This window comes from Sciurus vulgaris, assembly GCF_902686455.1.
Source record: "Sciurus vulgaris genome assembly, chromosome: 7".
NCBI lineage: Eukaryota > Metazoa > Chordata > Mammalia > Rodentia > Sciuridae > Sciurus > Sciurus vulgaris.
Genome location: NC_136467.1, coordinates 115,051,637 through 115,075,357, shown reverse-complemented (window position 1 = coordinate 115,075,357; position 23,721 = coordinate 115,051,637). Strand labels below are relative to the sequence as shown.

Here is a 23,721-nt window from a genome sequence, read left to right as displayed (position 1 = left end):
AGGCAAGCACTATACCATTGAGCCACAACCCCAGTCCCCCTTTTGCCTTTAAAAAAAATTTTTTTGAAATGTGTCAAAAGTACTATACCTGTGATGATTTCAGAAATCTTTTCTATCTTAAGCAAGTACAAATAAAGTACTAAATGTTCTCTATCATCTTTTCTAGCAAGTCAAATTTTTCAAACCAACCAAATCTGACTCAATGGATTAGAATAACATCTCAGCAAATAAAAGCATTACAGGTTCTTAGGAAAGAAGAAAGTACTCCCAGTAAGTTCTGGTAACCCATTTTCTTTCTTTTTCTCTGAGGTCTGAGATGATTAGAAAATATATTTCCAGAAGAAATTGTTTAAAAAAGAAACTTTCCATTTAAAATGTTGATTCTTTTTAATTTTCTTTGTCTTAATAAACTGAATTTTATTTTACTGCATTACTTTTCATACCTTGAAAGTATACAGGTTCATGGGAATTTATAGTGAATACTTCCCACTTAATCCATTTTGTCAGAAATCTTCTGGGATGAAGGAGATTCACTGTTGAAAAGCTAACTATAGTTCTTGGAGACTGACTTACTTTATTGTTAGCAGCACCAAAGACTCCCCAAGTTTCATAGACGGTGCACTGTACTTATGACTTTGTGGAGAAGCAGTATGAGCAGGATTTATATCATTGGTTTTTACAGAAACAAAATAACATACTCTTCTTTTGTTCTGTTGGCTCTATCATGAGGAAAAGCATAAGTAACTGAAGACAGTACCTCATTCAACCAACCAGAATAATACATTTTTAATGGTTTATATGGGTATTAATGGGACTTTTTTTTCTGGTTTTGTTTTTTTTTGTTTTTTTTTTTTTTTTTTTTCCTACATGACTGAAACATACAGAATTATTGTGAACTATTGAATAATGGTATAAAATGCCTGTTTCCGTAGATACTGCCTCTTCAAAGAATTCAGAAAATATGGATAAATTACAGCTCCCTGATGGGTTCAGGCCTAATTTTCATCCTAAGTGAGTATCATTATTTTTCTTCTTTTATGTTTGGTCCATTTGAAATTAAGTCAGCAGTTAATAGGAATATAATTTGGCAAACTAGAAAGCAAATATTATAGGATATTGAAATTGATCTTGAATTCTGAAATTTAAGCATTCCATGATGGTATTTATTTCAGTATATTGAAAAAAAATCTAAACCATGTGGACCATGTGGCATGTTTGACTCCTACCAATCTCTCCTATTTTGCATTACCAACCTCCTGCAATTTCTGTCTCTGATGCTCCTTTTATTTATTTGTTTGTTTTATGTGGTGCTGAGAATCTAACCCAGTGCCTCACACATGCCAAAAAAGTACTCTACCACTGAGCTACAACCCCAGCCCCTCTGATGCTCCTTGATATCTCATCAGGACATGTAACTCCAAACTACTCAGTTTTCCCACCAAACCCTGTTTCTTCTGACTTCCATGTTTCTAATATGGACCCACAAAACTCTTAGTAACCCAGAATCAAAATCAGAGTATTTTCAATCCTGCTTTACCTCATAGCCAATTAATTACAAAGTGTATAGATTTTGAAAATAGACTACTTGGTTCAGTTCCCAGCACCACTGCTTGTTAACTGTGCAGCTTTAAGCAAATTGCTTAACCTTTCTGAACCTCATTTCCCTCATCTGTAAAGTAAGAATAACTCATAGTTATTATAAGGGTAAGGTGACTTGCATGTAAAACTACCTGGAATCAATAGAGAACTAGAAGACTTTAATAGGAGAAAAGCATTAGTCCTCTATCTCCCATGCTCGCTCTCTACCCCCAGTTCTGTCATTTTATTTATCTTTTCTAATATTTACCTCCATATTTCTAATTCACCATTATCTTTCTGTTGACTGGTAAATTATATCACATATTTGGTTAAATCAATTGTCAGTTTTTAGAACTGTTTCTTCTGATGTAAGTTGTATATTGTATTTTCTTTTTGTCTTTCCTATAGTTAATAATTAATTACCTTTTATTGTACTTGATTTTCTCTGTATATATTTCTAGGGGTTTTTGTTTTGTTTTGTTTCTGAATGGTACAGTTGGTCTGTCAGAAGCCTAGCAGTTTTGTTTCTGAGTGCTCAAACCTTCAGACTACCTGTCCTGGAGCCTCCTCTCACAGCCTCTGCCCTCCTATACCCTACCATCTGGAGCTTTTCCTTGACCATGCCCCTCTTGCTTTCTAAATCATGTATCTCATCTTTCCTAGCTCATTCCGTCTTTTGTACTGATACATCCTTAAAATCCCAAGAAAGGATACCTAGATGTTAAATTTTCATGTCTGAAATAATGTTTATTATATCCGTAGGCTTGGTTGATAATTTTGGTGTAGAAATCTAGGTCAGGGGGTTGGGGTTGTGGCTCAGTGGTAGAGCTCTCGTCTAGTGTGGGTGAGGCCCTGGGTTTGATCCCCAGCACTACATAAAAATAAAAGTATTGTGTTCACCTACAACTAAAAAAAAAAAAAAAAAAAAAAAGATTTTTAAAAAATCTAGGTTAGAAGTAATTTTTCATCTAGATTTTGAAGGAATTGTTTTCCTAACTTCTAGGATCCAATGAAAAGTTAGTGCCATTTTGATTCCTATTACCAACTTTATTACTTATGGAAACAATTGGGATCTTCTATCCCCAGTGTTCTGAAATTTCTCTGATATGTCTTGTTATATGAATCTTTTTTCATTCATTTGGCTGTTTTCAGTAAGCCTTATGAATCTGCAGATTTGTGTCCTTTTCTGAGAGGTTTTTTAAATGGTTGTTTTGTGCTTTCTTAGATAAGTTTCTCCTCTTTCATTTTCTATTCTTTGAATAGTATTACTAATAGCTCACCGGTATCCTTATTGGACTAATCCTCTAATTTATTTTATGTATTTATTTGTTTGTGTGTTCGTTTTTGTGGTACCAGGGATTGAACCCAGGGGCACTCAACCACTGAACTACATCCCCAGCCCTTTTTATATTTTATTTAGAGACAGGGTCTTGCTGAGTTACTTGGAACCTTGCTAAGTTGCTGAGGCTGACCTTGAACTCCACCCTCTTGCCTCAGCCTCCCAAGCCACTGGAATTACAGGCACGCACCACCCTGCCTAGCTAATTTTCTTTTAACTTGTCTCTGTTTTCCCTGATTTCTTTTCTTTCTTTTTTTTTTTTTTTCTCCTGCTTGTTTGTTTTGATTTATCTCTTTGATGTTTTATTTAAATGTTGGTTGGTCCTTGGCACTAAGAAGGTCATTGTATACCTGGTGGACAGGTGACTTGTGAGCCTCACAGCAAGGTGCTCAAGCCACCACTAGTCTCACTTGTGTAGAACAACCTGCCCCTGAGAATTCTTCACTGGAAAAACCAGTCTTTGGTAGTGGATATGCATTGCTGATTTTGTCCAAATGAGGAAGAGAAAGTGTTAAGGGCCCCATAGTTCATTTTGTAGACTTTTGTCTATTGCCCTGATTGCAACCTTATGCCTCCCACCTGCTAACCCAAAGAGCAGAATTCTCAGGCAGGGACAATGGGACAGTTTGCTGTCTCTGATTATCCCTTTACATATAACTATCTCTAAATACATGTTAAGTGGTTCATTTCCAATATAGGAAAGAACTGTTAAGAAACTGAACTGTTGGGGAATGGAAATAGAAAAGACAGTAGAATGAATTGGACATAACTTTCCTCTGTTCATATATGAATACACAACCAGTGAAACTCCACATCATGTACAGCCACAAGAATGAGCAGTTATATTCCATGTATGTGTACTATGTCAAAATACATTCTACTGTCATGTATAACTAAAAAGAAAGAAACTGAACTGTTTTACTGGGCACAGTGGCACACACGTCACCTCAGCAACTCCGGACATTGAGGCAGGAGGATCACAAGTTGAAGGCCAGCCTGGGCAATTTAGCAAGACCTGTGTCAAAATAAAAAATTAAAAAGAGATGGCATGTAGCTCAGTGGCAAGGTACCTTTGGGTTCAAAATCCTTGTTACAAAAAATAGAAAAGAAAGAGAAAAAGAAAACAATTATTTTTATTGATGTGTATGACATTTTAACTACTCCTGTATATGTCCATTTCAGGAACCCTTATTCTGAGAGCATAAAAGAAATGCTAACAACATTTGGAACTGCTACTTATAAGGTGGGACTAAAGGTTCATCCCAATGAAGAGGATCCCCGGGTGCCCATAATGTGTTGGGGTAGTTGTGCGTACACCATCCAGAGCATAGGTAAGAGACTGATAGTCGTTTCTCTTAAAGTCGTAAGCATACATTCATAGGAATTCTGTGTAGAGTCCTCGTTTTAAATGAGGTATTTAAATTGGACAACTATATAAAGAAATAATAGACTTAAGCAGGAAATGTAGTATACTGACACAATGCTGATTTGACAGTTTATAAATTAACCACAGCAACAGAGAATTGGTTTTGGTGGCAGTAATAGTATCTTATCAGTTGAGGGAATATGACTTTACTTTTCATCTGAGGTTAATTCATGTGACATGACTTAAAGATTCCAAAATCTGACAGTATTGTGCTTTCTATAGAAAGGATTGGTTTTTCACTTCTTAAAAGATGATAATAAAATATGCGTAGCAAAATTATCTTTTTTAATCTGCAGAAAGAATTCTGAGTGATGAAGATAAACCATTGTTCGGTCCTTTGCCATGCAGACTGGTAAGTTCTCAGTTTATTCAATTCATAAAAGAATGAAGTGGGCATTAGTATAACATGAGGGCTGAATACAGCTCGTGCCCCGGAGGACGTCCTTGCCTGCTGCTGGAAAGAGAAGACTGAAGGACAAACCTGGGTGCAGCCGGAAAGGTCCAGATAGATGAGCTTGTGGCATCCATTCCCTAAATTCAGGTTTTAGCTTTGGAGCACCAAAATAATGTGAAAAATGTCTACAAAGCCAACCCTTTTTAAAATGGAAATTAACTGTTCTATGGGAGTGAGGATTTGGGAAAGAAGGCAAAACAACATAACAGTCTCTTTAAATGGATCTGATAAGTAAATGGTTTGAAAAATATAGACTTAAATATGCATGATTTTATAAGTAACGGTTTTATTATTACAGTAAAAATTTTTAAAAAGGCATTGATATACAGAACTGAAACATAGGTTTAAGAAGAACAGCTTGCAGAGGAGTGGGCGACACATGAAAAGAATAAAAACGACACCAGAGACTTCAATCTTACAGAGTTGAAACAAATGAAACATGGCACTACCCACTGACCAAAATGAGAGCTTCCAGAAAAAGGAGGGTAGTTAGGATGAGCTTATACTACTGTGGAAGGGCTCACATTTTGAGGACACTCTGTGGACACGTTTCCAATCCCTCCTCAGCTGTGTATTTTAAAAGTGCAAGGACTCCCACTACTGCCTGCTTTTGTAATGGTATTAGCAACTTGCTCTTGGATTGTGATCTGCAACAGTTTAGCAGCAAATGTGGAAGTGGGGAGAAAATGCCTGTCTACCCCTTAAAAGCTTACAAATAAATTTAATAAAGTCTAAAAAAAAAAAAAAAAAAAAAAAAAAAAAAGAATGAAGTGGAAAGTAGATGGTTCTGGTTCTGCTTCTTTTAAAACACAAACCTGAAAGTTTTTTTAACCATTTCAGGGTAAAATCCTTATTTTTTGGTAAGAGTATCAAAAAAAGTAATGTTCACACTTGTGTGTGTGTGTGTGTGTGTGTGTGTGTTGTTGGGTAGCAAACTCGCGGCCTCCAGCATGCCAGGCAAGTATTCTACCACTGAGTCACATCCCCAGCCCATTATTTAACTTTCCTTGATTTTTCTGGAAATAAAAATGAATTTCTAAAAGTAACTGTAACTCTCTTTTCATCTGGACCTGTTGCTTAATTAAGCACTTGAAAAGATAAAGTGAATTAAAAACCAGAGTGCTTATTCTCGAGGCTTTTAATGCTGTAATTGGAAATAACAGAACATACTCTCTACCGCATTTGGCCATTTTCATAAGTAAATAAATTACATGTAAGTAAGTACAAATTCATGTTGAACTGAGTACAAATAAAATGAGGAAGGGGGTATACAATCATGGCTTGCTAATATTTATTCTGTAGCTAGTGTCTGATAGTGTTATACACTACTTGTTCAAGCTTATAATCATTAAAGTGGCTCTGAGAGCAAAATCATCCAGTTTTATTCATTTCAAATCACGTGGGAAGTTTTGAGAAACACCCACGCCCTATCATAGGTCACTTAAATGAGTCTCTGGAGATGTACCCCAACCATGAACATTTTTTTTAAGTTTCCCAGGAGCCAGTATTAAGGACCACTGATGTAAGGACCTCACGAAGAAACAAAAATCAACATAGAAAATACAGTTGTCAGTCATCATCCGTTTAGTTTGATGGCTTTGTTTTCATTATGAACACCTAGAGTCTCAGAAACCTTTTTTAAGGTTTCAGGAATATAAATTTTGCATTAGAGGTTCTCTGTTGGTGTTGGGCATTAAAGCCCTCTCTCGAGTTTTTTTAAAATACAGAAAGCTGGGCCCCTTCAGACTTATTAATTAGAATGTCTAGGAATAGAGTATGAATTGTATCTTTATAGTAAATCAGCAAAATGAGCAGTTCACTTCAGTCTTTATGTAATACTTTTATTTGATTTACTTATTTCTGTGCAGTCTGAGGATCAAACCCAGTGCCTCATAGGTGCTAGGCAAGTGCTGTATCCCAGCCCCACATCAGTTTTTACTAGTGAGATATGATTGATACGATATGACTATCACATCATTGTTGACTAAGGTATTTTTTTATTTTAACGTGTAGGGTGTCTAGAGTGCCTTAAGCAGACTTCTGAGAACTCTTTAAGATGCTCTTCAAGCTTTATGTTTCCTGGAACACCTCTCAGAGCCATATACTACAAATTAAGTATCTCTTTTCGCAGACAACTACCACCTTCATTTGTCCCCTCCCACCTCTTCCTTTTCCCGCCTGCAAGGCTTTAAGCTTCTGTGAGCAGGAGTGAGTTTCATTTCAGTGTTTATTGACCAAACAGTACAGAAAATTTGGAAAATAGAGGATAAGTAAGAAGAAAAAGAGCATCAACTTAAACACCTGTCCATATTTTTTCATTAACATATTTATACTTGATTATTATTTTCCTGTAGTTTTGTTCCTGTTGTATTTTTCACTTTCAATGAAGTGTTTTCTCATTCTTGCTACTTAGTCTTAAAAAAAGTTTTTTTATGACTGTCTACACCCTGGTTCCATCTTGTACAGTTTCCCCAATAGTTGAAGTATTTCCTATACTTCAGGATAACTTGGAGTATCCTTTTACTTGGAGTATCTCTAGAATAAACATGAAGAAATATTGCATCAGCTTTTTGGGATTGTTCGTTGCTGGCTGGCTATTGACACATGTACCACGTATTCTTTTCCAGAGAGAACTAGAAACATGGTGGCATGGAGATGACTCCTTTTTTGATACCAGGGATTAAACCCTGGAGCGCTTAACTCCTGAGCAATATCTCCAGCCCTTTTTATATTTTAAGACAGGGTCTCACTAAATTGCCAAAGACCTCAGCTTCCCCAGCTGCTGTGATTACAAAGTGCACTACCACACCCAGCAAGGAGATGACTTTTGTTTATTGAGGATATAATTAGATATTTTCCATACTGTTCATATTGTTCATTCTGTTAAAGACATGTCGTTAAAGATGTCATGAACTAGTTGTGGTGACATACACCTGTAATCCCACCTGCTCAGAAAACTTGAGGCAGGAGGATCAAAAGTTGGAGGCCAGCCTCAACAACTTAGCCAGAACCCATCTCAAAATAGAATAGAAAGGGCTGGGTATCACATGCCTATCATCCCAACTTTACAGGAAGCTGAGGGAGGAGGATCACAAGTTGGAAACCAGCTTGAGCAACTTAGCAAAACCCTGTCTCACATTTTTTTTAGAAAAGGGCTAGGGATTTAGCTCAGTGGTAGAGCAATTGCTTAGCATGTGTGAGGCCCTGTGTTCGTCCCCAGTACAACAAAGAATAAACTACAGAAATAAATTAAGATGTCATAATTTCATTTCCATACTATATATAGAAATGTCATTTTGTATGCAGCTGGGCTTTGAATTAGCATTTCTAAAAGAGAACAAATCACTTGTTGACTTCTTTGATAATTATGTCAATTTCTTTATTTCAGGATGACTGTCTCAGGTCACTAACAAGATTTGCAGCAGCACATTGGACAGTGGCATCACTTGCAGTGGTACAGGGACACTTTTGTAAACTTTTTGCATGTAAGTATTAATATGTTTGAAATTAATGCTATGGAAATGTCCCATCTGAAATTTTGTTTTCAGCTGTATAACTTCTCAGTTACAAATGAAATAATTGGTGGTACCATTTTTCTTAAATATAAGCTCTAGCTTATAAATTCATATATAACTTGCAAAAAGATGAATTTAAACTATATTTTATGCCTTTTAACTAATGTTGGCATATGAAATGTGCTGATGTATTTTTCTTTAAATCTTGTAGCATTGGTGCCTAATGATAGCTATGAAGACCTTCCATGCATATTAGATATCGACATGTTTCATTTATTGGTGGGTATTTTACAGTTTGTTTGATGTCCTCTTTATTGTTAATTTTACCTTAGGTCCAAACCTGAGTAGTGTAGAGGCATAGAGAAGGTATTATCTACCATATGCTATTATTCTTACACTTCTCTATGTAATTTTTTTATGAGGAACCTTGGAAAATATTCAGGAATCTACTCAACAGACTTGATCTAGGTATCTAGATATCCTCCTTCTTTTATTTTGCTTTGTGGCTAAAGTCAGTAATTTAGCCTCTCTGGGCTTTTTACATATAATAAAGAGGTAAAAATAACAGCAGCAGCCTGTGGGCTTAGGCCACTGCTGGTTCATGTAGTGTTTTTGAGCATTTTAGAAAATCTGAGCAGATAAAATCCTGTGGCTTCACTACTTATTGACAGACAGCCCCTTTTTATGATTCAGGGAGAGGGATGTCTACTGAGCAAGTGCAGTGTGGTTCCAGGACACACAGCTGGCCAAGCAATAGGTGGCCAAATTGCAGCTCCACCTCAGCTGGGTCTCCTTGCACAGGCTACAGAGTGCACTGTCACATACGGCAGCCCAAGTGTTATCCCCTTAATCTCTAGACTCATCGTTTTAGAACTTCATGGGTTAATCTATATAAAGAGTTTTAAGAAATGTATGCCTAAAATATTAGCTATTGTTATTTCTTCCACTGCTACTGCAAAACCATCACTGTTGGCAGCACCATACCAGCCGCAGGGAGCTAACATTGTGTACCTGCCTGCTGCTTTCATATACATCAAATTTGTCCTTATATCCCTACTAGTGATGTATTCTAAATTTCTATATCTTATCTCAAGTTTACCAGTAGAAAAACCGATGCTCAGAGATGTTAACTTGTCTAAAAGCTCCTAAGAAAAATATTGAGGGGACAGGCAGGTAAGGGAAGAATGAAGGAACTTTGGATTGTGTAGAGGGAAATGAGGGGAGGGAGGGGGCAAGTGGAAGGAAAGATGGTGGAATGAGACAAACATCATTACCCCATGTCACGTGTGGTGTGACTCTACATTGTGTACAACCAGAGAAATGAAATGTTGTACTCCATTTGTGTACAATGAATCAAAATGCTTTCTGCTGTCATGTACGACAGTAAAAACATCTTAATAATATCCCTTGTTGAAATGGTACTATTTTGAATATATGGGTTTCAATAAAAATATTATTAAAAATTTTTTAAAAGAAAGAAAAATACCTATTATTTATATGTAGATCTTTTTTTGTGGGGGGCCAAAGCCCATACTTTTTCCATAGTTCACTCCCTGGAAAAATTTCATGTTTTATTTTCATTAATAATAAGCTTTTTGTACTGGGCATGGTGGCACACACCTGTAATCCCAGCATTTCAGGAGGCTGAAGCAGGAGGATCAAAGCCAGCCTCAGCAACTTAGCAAGGCCCTAAGCAACTTAGTGAGACCCTGTCTCTAAATAAAATATGAAAAAGGACTGGGGATGTGGCTCAGTGGTTGAATGCCCCTGAGTTCAATACCTGGTACAAAAAATAAAAATAAAAATCAGCCAATCAATAAGCAGCTTTGCATAGGGAACCCAATGGATAAATGAAAGAATTTCCATCAAGGCTCCTATGAGTCATTTCATTTAGCTGATCCTACTTAATTTTCTGATGTGTGTACCATTTCAGAACAAATTTCACTGAGCACAGTGGCACACACCTGTAATCCCAGTGGCTTGGGAGGCTGAGGTAGAAGGATTGCAAAATTGAAGCCAACCTCAACAATTTAGTGATAACCTAAGCAATTTAGCGAGACCCTGTCTTAAATTTTTTTAAAAGGGGCTGGGCTGTAACTCAGTGGTAAAAATGCCTCCAGGTTTAATTCCCAATAACCCCTGCTCCCGCCCCTGCCCAAAAAATAGATTTCTTAAAGGGCCTAAGCTAGAAGAGATCATGGTAAGAAAATGGTTTAGCTGTGAGGAAAGGCACTGACTGATGTTTTTTATTGGTGTCTAGGTGGGCTTGGTGCTTGCTTTCCCTGCCTTGCAGTGTCAGGATTTTTCAGGGGTCAGCCTCAGCACTGGAGACCTCCACATTTTTCATCTGGTTACTATGGCACACATCATACAGATCTTACTTACCTCATGTACAGGTAACTCTACCTTTTTGTCAGCTTCCCGAGTTTTCTCTGTTTAAAAACTATTAGAGGAGGTCTGGGGTTGTGGCTCAGTGGTAGAGCACTTGCCTAGCATGTATGAGGCTCTGAGCACCACGTAAAAATAAATAAATAAAATAAAGGTATTGGGTCCATCTATAACTTTAAGAAAAAAAATTTTTAAGTATTAGAGGAAAATATATTTGGGTAAGAATATATAAATTAAAATTAGACTTTGTTTTTTCTGTTTATTCTCATGTAAAAAGTTTTGAAAATTTTCTTTCTCCTTTTAAAATCCCCTAGCAATGTAAATGTTTTCACTTTTGTTTGATTTCACAAGTTTACTAATATATGAGTAGCAAAATAGTGAAGCCCCTTAGAATTTTGTTTAGAATGCTCATATTTTTAACTTGCATGTTTTGTTAATGCCCCTGTGAGATGACTGTTCATGTTTTACATTGAAATTTTCTGGTTTTCATACCTTTGAAGGTGATACATTTAGCTGATTTTACCCTTATCATGTCAACTGTCTTTTTGATCTGGTGGAGATCAGAAGTGTGCTCACACTTTGAACAATTAAAATTCTGTGTAGTCTGTGAGAATACTTCATGTTGTTTGTGAGTGTATAAATATATTTAAGTGCTTAATCTATGTGGTCATCACTCCTTTTGACAACACAATAGGAAAATTTAGAGTACTAGTATTTCCTTATCTTTCAGAAGACAATGGCATGGATCAAGAAAATCCCACTGGTGAAGAAGAATTAGCAGTTCTTGCTTTGTATAAAACCCTTCACCAGCATACAGGAAGGTGAGATTATAATCTTATGTGATTGACATTTCTCTAAATATTAATAGTCAGCATGAGAAAGGAATTCATTTGTTAATTAAGGGAAATTACATCTGTTGACATATTTAACAAAAGATGATACAGTCCGTTGTAGGGCCATATACCTGTAAATCCAGTGACTCAGGAGCCTTAGGCAGGAGGACTACAAATTCAAGGTCAGCCTCAGCAGTGTAGTAAAATCTTGTCTCAAGATAAAAATGGATGGGGGTGTATAATTTAGTGATAGAGCACTCCTGATTTCAGTCAGCATAACCACAAAAAAAAAAAAAAAAAGAGAAGAAGAAAGCCAGGAGTAACCTGTAGTACTATTGATATACTTGGCATAATTGAAAATTCATTAGAAAAGGATAATAATATGTAGTGCTTTCCCACATTTATTTGTCTGTGGAGCCCTTCATTTGCTCAGAGGATCTGACACAATCTTCTGGATACATGTACTTTGGAAAGGTGCTTTTCTAAAACATATGGAAATTTAAATGCAAATTAAATTGGCATGGTGTGTCTTTTAAAGTAATATTCAGCAATGGCAGGAATAATGTGAAATTATTAGGACATTACATGATGTTGGAGTTACTGTGATTTGGTACAACAGTTTCACTTAGCTTTTAACTGTGTATGTCAAGAACCTATAAAATGTTTCTTTTTTGACTATAGTGTCTCATTTCTGAGAATCTACAATAACAAAATAATCCAACATAGAAAAACCTATAAGTATATAAAAATGTACATTCTAATATTATTTACATTAGCCAAGAATTGAAAATAATCTAAGTGTTTGCATATGGAAGAATAGTTTGGTGTAGGTTATGGTTAACATGTTTCAAAATATTATCAGTGTATTAAAATTATGGCAAGTAATGTTCTGGAAAGGGTGTTAATCTAAAATTTCATGTTATATTTACAACGGTATAAGACAAATTAGTATGAAAATAGTTTGCCAAACATAATACCTACTGGTATAAGATGCTGGAATAGTTGATGGTTTTTCAGTTTCCAAATTTTTTCTTTATGTGACTATATTACTTCTGTAAATTTTCATACCAATGTTGGAAGCTACATAACTAATTGATATCCCGTTATAGTCAAGGTTACTACTAACCTGTTAAGCTACTCCTAAGCATATGTGTTCTATTTTCACACAGTGCTTTAACTAGAATGATCTTTTCTTACTAGATTTTCTAATATTCATTTTCTGTTGCAGTGCCTTGAAAGAAATACCCTCTGGCTGGCATCTGTGGAAGAGCATCAGAGCTGGAATCATGCCTTTCCTGAAGTGCTCTGCATTGTTTTTTCATTACCTAAATGGAGTTCCATCCCCACCCGACATTCAAGGTAATGTCCTGTTTCTTTTCAAATGTAGGAAGTGTAGAATAAAGCTGACTTTATTCAGCTTTATGAAAATTGAATAAAAGTTTAACCATAGCTGATTAACTGAAACTATATGTTTATAGAATAAAAGCATATTTGTGTTTTGTCTGCTTTTTATTTGAATCTCAGTAAACGTACTTTTAAACTTCTGTGTAAATGTTTTTTGCATCTGTAGAGCACTCCCATAAAGATCATAGTTTTGCTTTTAAGTGTTGAAAATTGTGACTCAAAACTGTTACTTAGATTTTAGAAAGTGAAAAAAAATTGTGTGACTTTTAATTTGAAATGTATGGCATTAAATTCAGAGTACCATAAATGCACATAAATCCCATTTTAAGGTGGGAGTTGAGTTGTACTTTCATAGTTGTTTTCTGTGTTCTCTTTTAATTTATTTCATGAAAGTAGTATAAGGGTTCATGTAACTCTTTGTGGTCTGACAGTGCCTGGTACTGGTCATAGGACACCTGCATGTAATTGTCTAAAAGTTTTTTGATTGGCATCTCCTTTCTTTTAGTTGCCCAGGCACCATTTAGAATAGTTCAAAATATTTAGTGATTAGAGTTAGTCTTTAAAGTCATCTCTCATGATAAAATCACTTTATTTTAAAATTTGTTTCTAATTTTTTAATTCTTTTTAGGTGTACACAATGGTAAAATGTATTTTGACATATTATACATACATGGAGTATAACTTATTCTAATAGGATTCTATTCTTGTGGTTGAACATGATGTGGAGTTACATTGGTCATATTCATCTATAAGCATGGGAAAGTTATGTCCCATTTATTTTCTGTCTTTCCTTTCCCATTCCCACTCCTTTCCCTTCATTCCCTTTGTCTAATCCAGTGAACTTCTCTTCTTCCCTACCCACCCCATACATTTGTTAGCATCTATATAATATCATTTTACATTTCTCTACTGCTACAAACTTTTCCAGAACACCTGTACGTTATTGTTTTCATTTAATGTTTACAATAACACTCTGAAGTAGACTGTGCGGGTGCACGTTTTCCAAATGTTTTGTAAAGCTGCTGCACCAGGAAATTGTGACCAGTATTTTGTAGGAGTCACCTGATTCCACTGTTCGTTGCATCATTTTCCATGGATCTTGTCCATATGCCATTCTGTTAACTTCCTACCAGTTCTATTCCTAACAAATATGAATGCTCAGATTTTACTAAAAAAGTTTCTTATTTAAAACTGTGCTATTGCTGGACTGGGGATAGTTGGTAGAGTTCAATCCCCAGAACTGCAGGAAAAAAAAAAACAAAAAAACTGCTTTTGCTTTTTCCCATGCAGGATGTTGTTTTATGCGTTACTCCTTTCTTCTCTTTTTGCAGTTTCTGGAGCAAGCCATTTTGAACATTTATGTAACTACCTTTCTCTACCAACCAACCTCATTTGCCTTTTTCAAGAAAATAGTGAGATAATGAATTCACTGATTGAAAGGTAATGATTATACATATTTTCTTCATTATATTGAATAGTTTCATGAAACTAATTTTTACATACATGGCAAAATTCTCAAATAGTGAGTCAGTAAAATTCAACACAGAGGGGTTCGGGTTGTGGCTCAGTGGTAGAGTACTTGCCTAGTATGTGTGAGGCACTGGGTTCCACTCTCAGCAAGTACGGCATATAAATAAATGAATAAAATAAAGGTCCATCAACATCTAAAAAATTTTTTTTTTAAATTTAACACATAAAAATCATACTATAGAATTAGTACTTTTTATTTTTAATTTTTTAAATTTTTATTTTTTCATGAATGGGATTGTGGGAGCAAAATTCTTTTTTTTTTTCTTTTTTTTTTTTTTTTAATATATATATTTTTAGTTGTAGGTGGACACAATACCTTTTTTTATTTTTATGTGGTGCTAAGAACTGAACCCAGGGCCTCACATGCCCTAGGTGAGCACACTACCACTGAGCCACAACCCCAGCCCAAGAATTAGTTCTTTTTAGCCAAGTATTTGAATTTTAGGTAAGGTTTTTGCCAGGCTAATGAATAAGCATAAGCAGATTCCCTTGCATGGAAAGGGAATCATGGTAGGAATGCTTTTTTTTTTTTTTTTTTTTTTTTTTTTTTTTTTTTCCCCCTTCCCTAAAATGGGGATTGAACCCAGGAGTACTTTGCCACTGGGGTCCTTTTTTATTTTGAGACAGGGTCTCATTGAGTTGCTGAGACTTCCCTTAGACTTTTGATCCTCCTGCCTCAGCCTCTCAGGCCCTGGGATCACAAATGTGCACAAACCAGCTTGAAATGCTTATTTCATTATGTCAATTTACTTGTTAAGGATCTATTCCATAGATTTTTAAAGCTGAAAGAAACATTAAGGATTATCTTCTAGTCCTATATTCTCACTTCACATTTGAGAACATTGAAGTCTAGAGGAATTGACCTATCAGTCCTGTGAAGTTAGTGACTGAATTAAGATACATGGCTATTCTACCCACAAAATGTGTAAATCATAAATCTGATAAGAATGAATAGCCAGAACTCCTATAATTGAACAGTTTTTAAAAAGAATAATTCATTTTTTTAAATGGGCAAAGAACTTAATTAGGCATTTTTCCAAATCAGATATACAAGTGGTCAATAAGCATATGAAAAGATACTCAGTGTCATTTGAAAATGCAAATCAAGAGCACAATAAGAGGGCTGGGGATATAGTTCAGTTGGTAGAGTGCTTGCCTCGCATGCACAAGGCCCTGGGTTCAATCCCCAGCACCGCAAAAAAAAAAAAAAAAAAAGAGCACAATAAGAGCCCAGTACTCGTGCATGCCTGCAATCCTAGCAGCTTAGGAGGCTGAGGCAGGAGGATGACGAGTTCAGAGCTTGCCTCAGCAACAAGGCACTAAGCAACTCAGTGAAACCCTGTCTCTAAATAAAATACAAAAAAGGGCTGGGGATGTGGCTCAGTGATTGAGTGCCCTTGAGTTCAATCCCTGGTACCAAAAAAAAGAGCACAGTAAAATGCTACTTTATATAAAGCCCATTAGAATAGTGCTTTTTATCTTATTTTATTTTATTTTATTTTTTATGAAGAGAAAATAAGTGTTGGCAAGGATGTGGAAAAATTGGGATCCTTGTGCATTACTGGTGGGAACAGAAAATGATAGGACCACTATGGAAAGCAATATGAAAATTCTTTAGAAAGTTAAACAAGATTGCCTACCATCCAGCAATTTCACTCATAGGCATTTATTGCAGAAGAGTTGAAATCAGGCACTCAAATAAGTACTTTCATACCCATGTTCATAACAGCATTATTCATCATAGCCAAAAAGTAGAAACAACCCAGATGTTCATCAACAGATGAATAGATAAACAAAATGTGGTGGACACGCATACACAGTGGAATGTTATGGTTGAACCTAGAGGACACTATGCTAAGTGAACTAAGCCAGTCACCAAAGGACAAATCCAGTATGATTCCATTTTAAAGGTACTTAGAATAGTCAAATTCATGTCAGTAAAATGAGGGTTTCTAAGAGCTTAAGGGAGAGAGGAGTTAGTGTTTAATGGGTAGAGTTTGATTTGGGAAAGATGAACAAGTTTTTGAGGTAGAAGGTGGTTGCACAATGGTGTAAATGTGCTTAATGCCACAGAACTGGTACATTTTTAAATGGTTATTGGAAGTTCAAGGCCAGCCTTGGCAAATTAGCAAGTTTCTATCTCAAAAAAAAAAAAAAAGAAAAAGAAGAAGAAGGAGGTCTGGGGGATGAAGCTATGTATGTATATGTGTATAAATCTTATTTTTAATCTTATATATGTTTTATTATAATATAAAATGTTTAATGTAGGGCTGGGGTTGTGGCTCAGTGGTAGAGCGCTTGCCTGGCATGTGTGAGGCACTGGGTTCAATTCTCAGCACCACATATAAATAAATGAATAAAATAAAAGGTCTACCAACAATTTTAAAAAAAAATGTTTAATGTAGGTCTTCTAGATTCAGATAATATGATTTTGTTATTAATTTAAACTGGTTTTTCCAGAGTGTTCAAATTAGTAAAAAAGTACATAGTGCAAGGGGCTGGAAATGTAGGTCAGTGGTAAAGTACTTGCCTAGCATGGGCAAGCCATGAGTTTGGTCCCCAGCACCACCAAACAAAAACAAAAAAGTATATAGTGCAAATTTCAATACATTAAGCATTCTTGCTTTTAGAAAATATTCTTCTAATCTTAAAACATTGCAGGCAAAATGTGGTATTTCTCTAGGCTTCTTTTTTTATTGCAGTTTTTTTTATTGGTTCTTTAATTATATGTGACAGTAGAATCCATTATGATATAATTATACAAGCATGGAATATATCTTATTCTAACCTTCTTTCGATGAAATAAATATATTAAGTAAAGATAATTTTCCTTTTATTGGTTATAGAAAGGGAAAAATTCTAGTTCTAACCCTTCAAAAAATTTTTTCGTTTTGTTTTTTCCTGTTTACATTAAAGTTGGTGTCATAACAGTGAAGTTAAAAGATATCTAGAAGGTGAAAGAGATGCAATAAGGTAAGTTAAAGATGACCAAAGACTTGACTAAGGGTGGGTGGTAGGGAGGACACACAGGATGTGTTATATTCTTTCAAAACTGACTTCCCATGACTTTAGTGATTCTAAGAAGTAGGGTATCTTGCCTTCATATTTCCTTCTGAATCTAATGATGAGAGTTTTATAAATGTGGAAATAAGAACAAATGTACTTATTATTCTAGGTAGAGAAAGAAGATAGCAAAATTACTATATTTTGGAATATTAGTTTAAAAATGTAGGTCCTCTTCTAGGTTCTTCTTAGCTTTCTTTTGTGTTATCTTTTATTATGGAAAATTTTAAACTATCTGAAAGCATAAAGAATGATACACTGAAGGAAAAAAAGACTTGGGAAATTTTAACTTCAAGGTAAACATTTACCTATCAAAAATTAAAAAGGAAATAAAAAGAATAGTATAATGAGACTCCACATGCTTGCCATCCACCTTCAATAACTCTCAAATCATGGCTATTTTTATTTTTAATTTCCTTTTTGCATTAGTTCTGTTCTGATTTTGTATTAAAGTATGCTTCTGCACTTATGCCAGGTGTTTCATCTGTTAATATTTCCTTTGTTCTGCTTAATCCATCATCCATAAAAATAAAAAGCGAGGAGAAGAGTATTACTTGTATTCATTTGTTCCTACACATCCAAAAATGATTACCATATGGAAATTTGCAGTGAAACCATATGAAAATCCAGGTTTCATAAGTCAGAAATATGGTTCAACCTTGCAGTCAGGAAACTCTTAATATATAGAACAGTAGTTCTTAACTTGAGGTATACACATCAGAATAACCTTGGAACTTTTTTAAAAATATGGAAACCACTACCTGTCAAATCTAATTTCTCTCAAGTTGGAGTTCTAGCCTATGTATTTCCCTAGAACTCCACCAGATGATTCTGGTATGATTAAGAACTACTGTCTAAAGTAATTTCTTTTCAGTTGAAGTTCGCTCCTTGTCTTTGCAGTAGGTAAAATAGTGAACAGCTACACCATGTCCCCATGCTGGGCAGACATGTATGTGTGCACATGGAAGTTCCTCATACTGGGAGTGGGCCCACAAATACCCGTTGGATTTGGATCTGAATTTTTTCAGAGTAAACTTGAGACGCAGAATCAACATGGCCTGGTATCTCTAATTTAAAAAAAATGTGTCTGCTCTTCTATTGCCTCCTGTGTTCCACTCATTCCACCTTAAGATCACCCCTAATAAGCAAACCCCTCCTGCCTTTTATATCCTAAGACTGGTGATTGGGCTGTCCATTACTGTGTTGTTTAAGTAGAAACTGAAAATTAATATCTTCATCTGCCCCTCTCCTCCTTTCTACAGCTACCTTTTTGCTTAAGTGGTGCAGATACTAAGTACCATTGCTGCTATCCTGACCATTTATTCTGAACTCTTCAAGTAAAACATATGAACCCTAAGACACTGTGTCATGAATACGTCTTTGGTTTCTTATTCTGGCCTATAGCACTATGGTAACATGTGATCACTCAGATTCAGTCTTGACTAAGCTAAGAGTTACACTGTCATTCTAATGTGACCTCATATTAACTGATTTTTAAAATTTGTTTGTTTTAGCTATCCAAGAGAATCTAACAAATTAATAGACCTTCCAGAGGATTACAGCAGTCTCATTAATCAAGCATCCAATTTCTCGTAAGTTTTCTTACTAGAACATAGCATTCCCTACCTGGAAATATTTACCTTTCTACAAAGAATTTGAAAGATTTTGTTGTTCTTTGTTTTGTTTGGGTAAGAAAATCCTAACATCAGCAATACTTTATGTCACCTAATTTATAAAAGCATCATTTGCCACCATGTTTCAGAATAAGATATGGGATAAGGGATGGTAGGGGGCAAATTTGATTCACAAAAGATTACCTAAATAATAATTGCACTTTAAAGTAATAAGAGCCCTCATAATTCTTAATATATTATGAAATATTAGACATATAAGCAACTTGAAGAGTACAATAATGTAAGAAATTAAACATTACCTAGACAGCTGAAGTTCCTGGGTATATTTTCTCCATTGCCTCCTCCTCTTTCCCCTGTAGATAGAGCTAGCCATTGTTCTAAACTGCATGTTAAACATTTCTGTGCTTCTTAGATGTTAACCGTAGGTGTATATTCTTAAGCAGCATACATTATTGTTTTGGATGTCTTAAGCTTTATTGAAATGGCATGGTACTCTATATACTCCACATCATTTATCACTGGGCATTGTTTCTAAGATTTATCCATGTAGCATAGAACTTGAAATCATTGCTTTTCTCTGTTCTGTAGTATTTTGTTACTTGACAATAGCATAATAACATGATTTTCTCCTGTTGGTGATTTTATTTATCCTTTCTCCAATTGTTGGATTTTTTGAGTATTTCTTGTACACGATGTGTGTGCGCGTGTGTGTGTGTGTGTGTGATGTTCCCCATTCCCTAGTCTAGGGATAATTTGACCTGGATCACAGGATGCATCTTTGGCACTTGTTATTATAAAACATTTTTCCAGGGTGGGCTTTTCTCACTATTCTCTTTCACCAATCTTTTTTAAAACAATGACTTTTTTTTTTTTTTTTTTTTTTTTTTTTGTCCTATGGAGGTGCCCCAAATCAGGTGGTGATAAGAGCAGAGCCCCAACTCTGTGCCTTGTGTGTGGAACTCTGCTGTGCTCCCAGAGCTACTGCTGCCAGACTGAGCTGGAAGGGGAGGACGTAGGAGCCTGCACGGCTCACACCTACTCCTGCGGCTCTGGGGCGGGCATCTTCCTGAGGTAAGGACCTGCAGGGGGCTTGTTTAGCTTTGGATTGCCTCTGTATGTGCTTTGTGAGGTATTTCACAAGAAATTATGACATTGCAGGACTGGAGATGTGATTGGGTGGTAGAGTGATTGATTACCAGTCATGAGTAAACAACAAAAACAAAAATTAGGACTTTGCAGAGAATTTTGAGACCGTTGTTGTTTGTTTGAGGAACATAAGGATCTGACTCTCATGTCTCCTATTCCTGCCACCTCTGTTTTGGTTCTTCTCTTGCCATTCCCACTCCCACCACCACTCCTGTTAAGGGTTTTGTTCTGCCTTCTTCCTGCTTCCCTCTGATATGAAACTTGCAACTGTTTTTCTGCCCAAATTCAGTCAAAACTATTCCTTCTGTTACGTGCCCACAGCTTTTGGATTTTACCTCTGCTCATGCATCATAAATTGGCACATGTGGTTCTGTTCATTCAACAGCATACAGAAAATACTTAGTGACTACTGTGTAGTGGGCACTGAAAATATAGCAGTCAGCAAAACCACTACCCTGGTTTAGTTCAGTGCTAGAGCATGTGCTTAGCATACACAAGGCCGTGGATTTGACCCTGAGCACCCCCTCCCCAATATTTTTCCCTCCCAGATCTCATTTTCTAATGAAAGAGAAGATAAAGAATTCAGATAGTGGTATATCTTAGGAAGAAAAAATAAAGCAGAGAGTAGCAAATGAAATGCCTGCTAGGGAGTTGAAGTTTAGCTAACAGACCGAGGACAGCTCCCTGACTGTGACTTTTGAGTAAAGACATAAAGAAAAGGGGAGAAATCTAGGCAGGGAGTAGCTAGTCCACGGTGCTAAGTGGAACATGCCTGCCATGTTCCAAGACAAGCAAACTGGTATCACTGGAGAATTGTGTACAAGAGTAGAATCACAGCTTGATGTGTCCCAGTGACATGTCTGAAAGAGATGGAAGCCATTGCAGGGTTTGAAGCAGAGAAGAGACATGAGTCTTGGCTCCTCTGGGGATTAGGTTTTATCCACATCTTTTTTTTTTTTTTTTTTTTTTTTTTTTTTCTCCAGTGCTGGGGATTGAATCCAGGGCCTTGTTCTTGTAACTGAGCTATATCCCCAGCCCTTATCCACATCTTAATCATCTTATTATCCTCTCAGGGCCCTGACAATTCAATTTCTTATACATAACAGGTTTCAATAAATGTTTGTTGAATTGAGCTGAATTATTAACAATTGGACAATTCAGTTCATTTGGAACTGAATCCAGACCTTGGTTACTAACATATAAATGTATAACATATGAATGATTTCTCTACAGAGTACGGGAATGTCAGGTGCTATTTTTAGCTGGCAAAACCAAAGGCTGTTTTTATTCTCCTCCTTACCTGGATGACTATGGGGAAACTGACCAGGGACTCAGGTAAGGGGGGTTTGGTACACAACTCTGGGCCTCAGGGCCCTTCAGTGCATGGCGAACACTGTGAGGTCAGCTTGCAGACCACAGGGTTGGATTCTGGCAGAGATGTCTGTGTCATCTGTGAAGTCCTTTCTAAGGAGGGCATCCTGGCTGCCTAGTTTAGTGTTCTCTCAGCCTTGAGAATGCCATGAGAAACATCAGGATAGACAAAGGAAAAGAAGAGGACAGAGTGTAATTGGATTTCGTCTATCACTCCAAAGCACCATTTGAATTACCACATAGCATCCACAGCATCAGAGCACTACAGGGATGGCCCGTTCTGATTTGGGGAGCTGTGTGCAGGAGAGACCAAGGGTTCACCAGGTGATATAAGAACAGATTTTAATTGCTAAGACATGCTTCTCTTATTATGTAAGAATCTGAGGAACAAAGATTGGAACATACAGAAGAAGATATTAGAGTATGTAAATGAGGCTTATCACTTCTACTCTGGTGACTTTTAATACATCATTTAGCAAAATGCTAGCAGTTCACCAAACACTATCAAAGAACTCGATTATCTCTTCAGACAATAGGAGGTAAAGTTTTTAACCTAGATATGACCATTTAGGCTTGAATATCCAGTTGAAGGCCGGGAGACCCAAGCAAGGTAATTAGAAGAGCTGGCCCAAGTGCTTAAGTGCAGGGTTAGCCCATAATGCTCCTTGGTGACCGTTCCTCGCACTGCTCTGAAGAAGATGGGCTCCTAGGAGGAGGGTCCTTAATCAGTGCAAGGATTGGTGCACTCTGAACAGGAAGGAGAGGGACCTGCCTTGGAGCCCTGGGTCAAGGTGGGAAGCCACCAAAGCCTGTACTTGTGGCAGGCATTAAATTACACCTGGCAGGTATTCATATTTGGCTGCTATACTGAGATTGCTAATAAAAGAGCACTCTGAATGAAAGAGCATTTTTACCACTATAATTCTCCTTTCACCCTCTCCTCTGCCCCACCTTCCTTTTAACATGTTACCCACAAAATGGACAGTGAGTATATTAGCTTCTCAACCTAGACCTGTGCCCCCACCTTACCCCCCATCAACTGCTCTTGGCAAGCCTTCAGAGTAAATATGTTTGTTAACAGCCACAGTCGTATTCCGGACAGAAATTTGAGGATCAAAAATAACTTGTACCTTTCATAAACCAGGAAGGATTGGGGTGTACTGGGTGAATAAATAGAATGCATCCTGAGTGACACGTGTCTTCCTTCTAGACGGGGAAATCCTTTACATTTGTGCAAAGAGCGATTTCAGAAGATTCAGAAGCTCTGGCACCAACACAGTATCACAGAGGAGATCGGACATGCACAGGAAGCAAATCAGACACTGGTTGGCATTGACTGGCAACATTTATAATCACTTCATTGCCAAAAACATGAACTTGGAGTTTTGTAACCCAGTTGGCTTTTCAAGAGAGTAGGAAATAAGTTCAACTGAATTTTGAAATAAATTCTTTATTTAAGCCTTCCTGCCCAGTTTTATCTTTGTAGTTTCCAATTCCAGGGACTGATGAAAATCATCTTCTATCAGCAGATTTTCTTGCACTGTCTCTGCCCCTCAAGTGCCCTGCCATGGGTTTTAAGAGCCAATGAAGAGTTTCCCTTCCTGGACTGGAGCTCAGCCTCTGTGGGAGTCTGACCGCATCAGCTGTTGCCGTAGCCTGAACCATTTTGCATATTGAATCTGCTGATGAACTCTGGGGCTGGTGCTTATTCAGCAGAGGCAGTCTGTGCCCATCCAGGTCATGCTTCCTGGCTCCTCTAGGTGACTCAGGACTGGGATTGGGTTGGTTGGTGTTGCCCTCTGCTGACTGGACCCTACCTCTAAGAGCAACACAGTTGATTTCAAAGGCAGGATTCCCTCCTCACTGTGGACTGAGAGGGTTGAGGAACACTGATGCAGAAGGAGCACATAAGGAGGAGTGATTTCCTAGTATGCTGGCTGATTTTTCACGGCTATAGGAGGTTGAAGGTTTTTTTTGTTTGTTTTGTTTTTGTTTTTAGCTTTGAGACAAATACTCGCTAAAAGGGCTTTTTGAAAACTG

The 23,721-nt window shown here is 36.7% G+C and overlaps 1 protein-coding gene across 4 annotated transcripts in view; it reads left to right on the top strand.

Moving 5' to 3' along the window:
* UBR2 (ubiquitin protein ligase E3 component n-recognin 2) overlaps positions 1-23,144 on the top strand; it is a 129,049-nt gene extending 105,905 nt beyond the window's left edge. For all 4 annotated transcript variants that reach the window (XM_079147711.1, XM_079147710.1, XM_079147712.1 and 1 more), the window contains 15 exons: positions 167-270; positions 933-1,011; positions 4,100-4,248; positions 4,640-4,695; positions 8,186-8,282; positions 8,524-8,591; positions 10,573-10,708; positions 11,431-11,521; positions 12,762-12,892; positions 14,269-14,377; positions 17,384-17,440; positions 19,045-19,122; positions 20,065-20,235; positions 21,544-21,645; positions 22,892-23,144. In XM_079147711.1, the coding sequence (XP_079003837.1) occupies positions 167-270; positions 933-1,011; positions 4,100-4,248; positions 4,640-4,695; positions 8,186-8,282; positions 8,524-8,591; positions 10,573-10,708; positions 11,431-11,521; positions 12,762-12,892; positions 14,269-14,377; positions 17,384-17,440; positions 19,045-19,122; positions 20,065-20,235; positions 21,544-21,645; positions 22,892-23,033 (1,570 nt within the window). In that variant the 3' untranslated portion in view covers positions 23,034-23,144. The remainder of the gene's footprint in view (positions 1-166; positions 271-932; positions 1,012-4,099; positions 4,249-4,639; positions 4,696-8,185; positions 8,283-8,523; positions 8,592-10,572; positions 10,709-11,430; positions 11,522-12,761; positions 12,893-14,268; positions 14,378-17,383; positions 17,441-19,044; positions 19,123-20,064; positions 20,236-21,543; positions 21,646-22,891) is intronic.
* Positions 23,145-23,721: the final 577 nt, after the last annotated feature.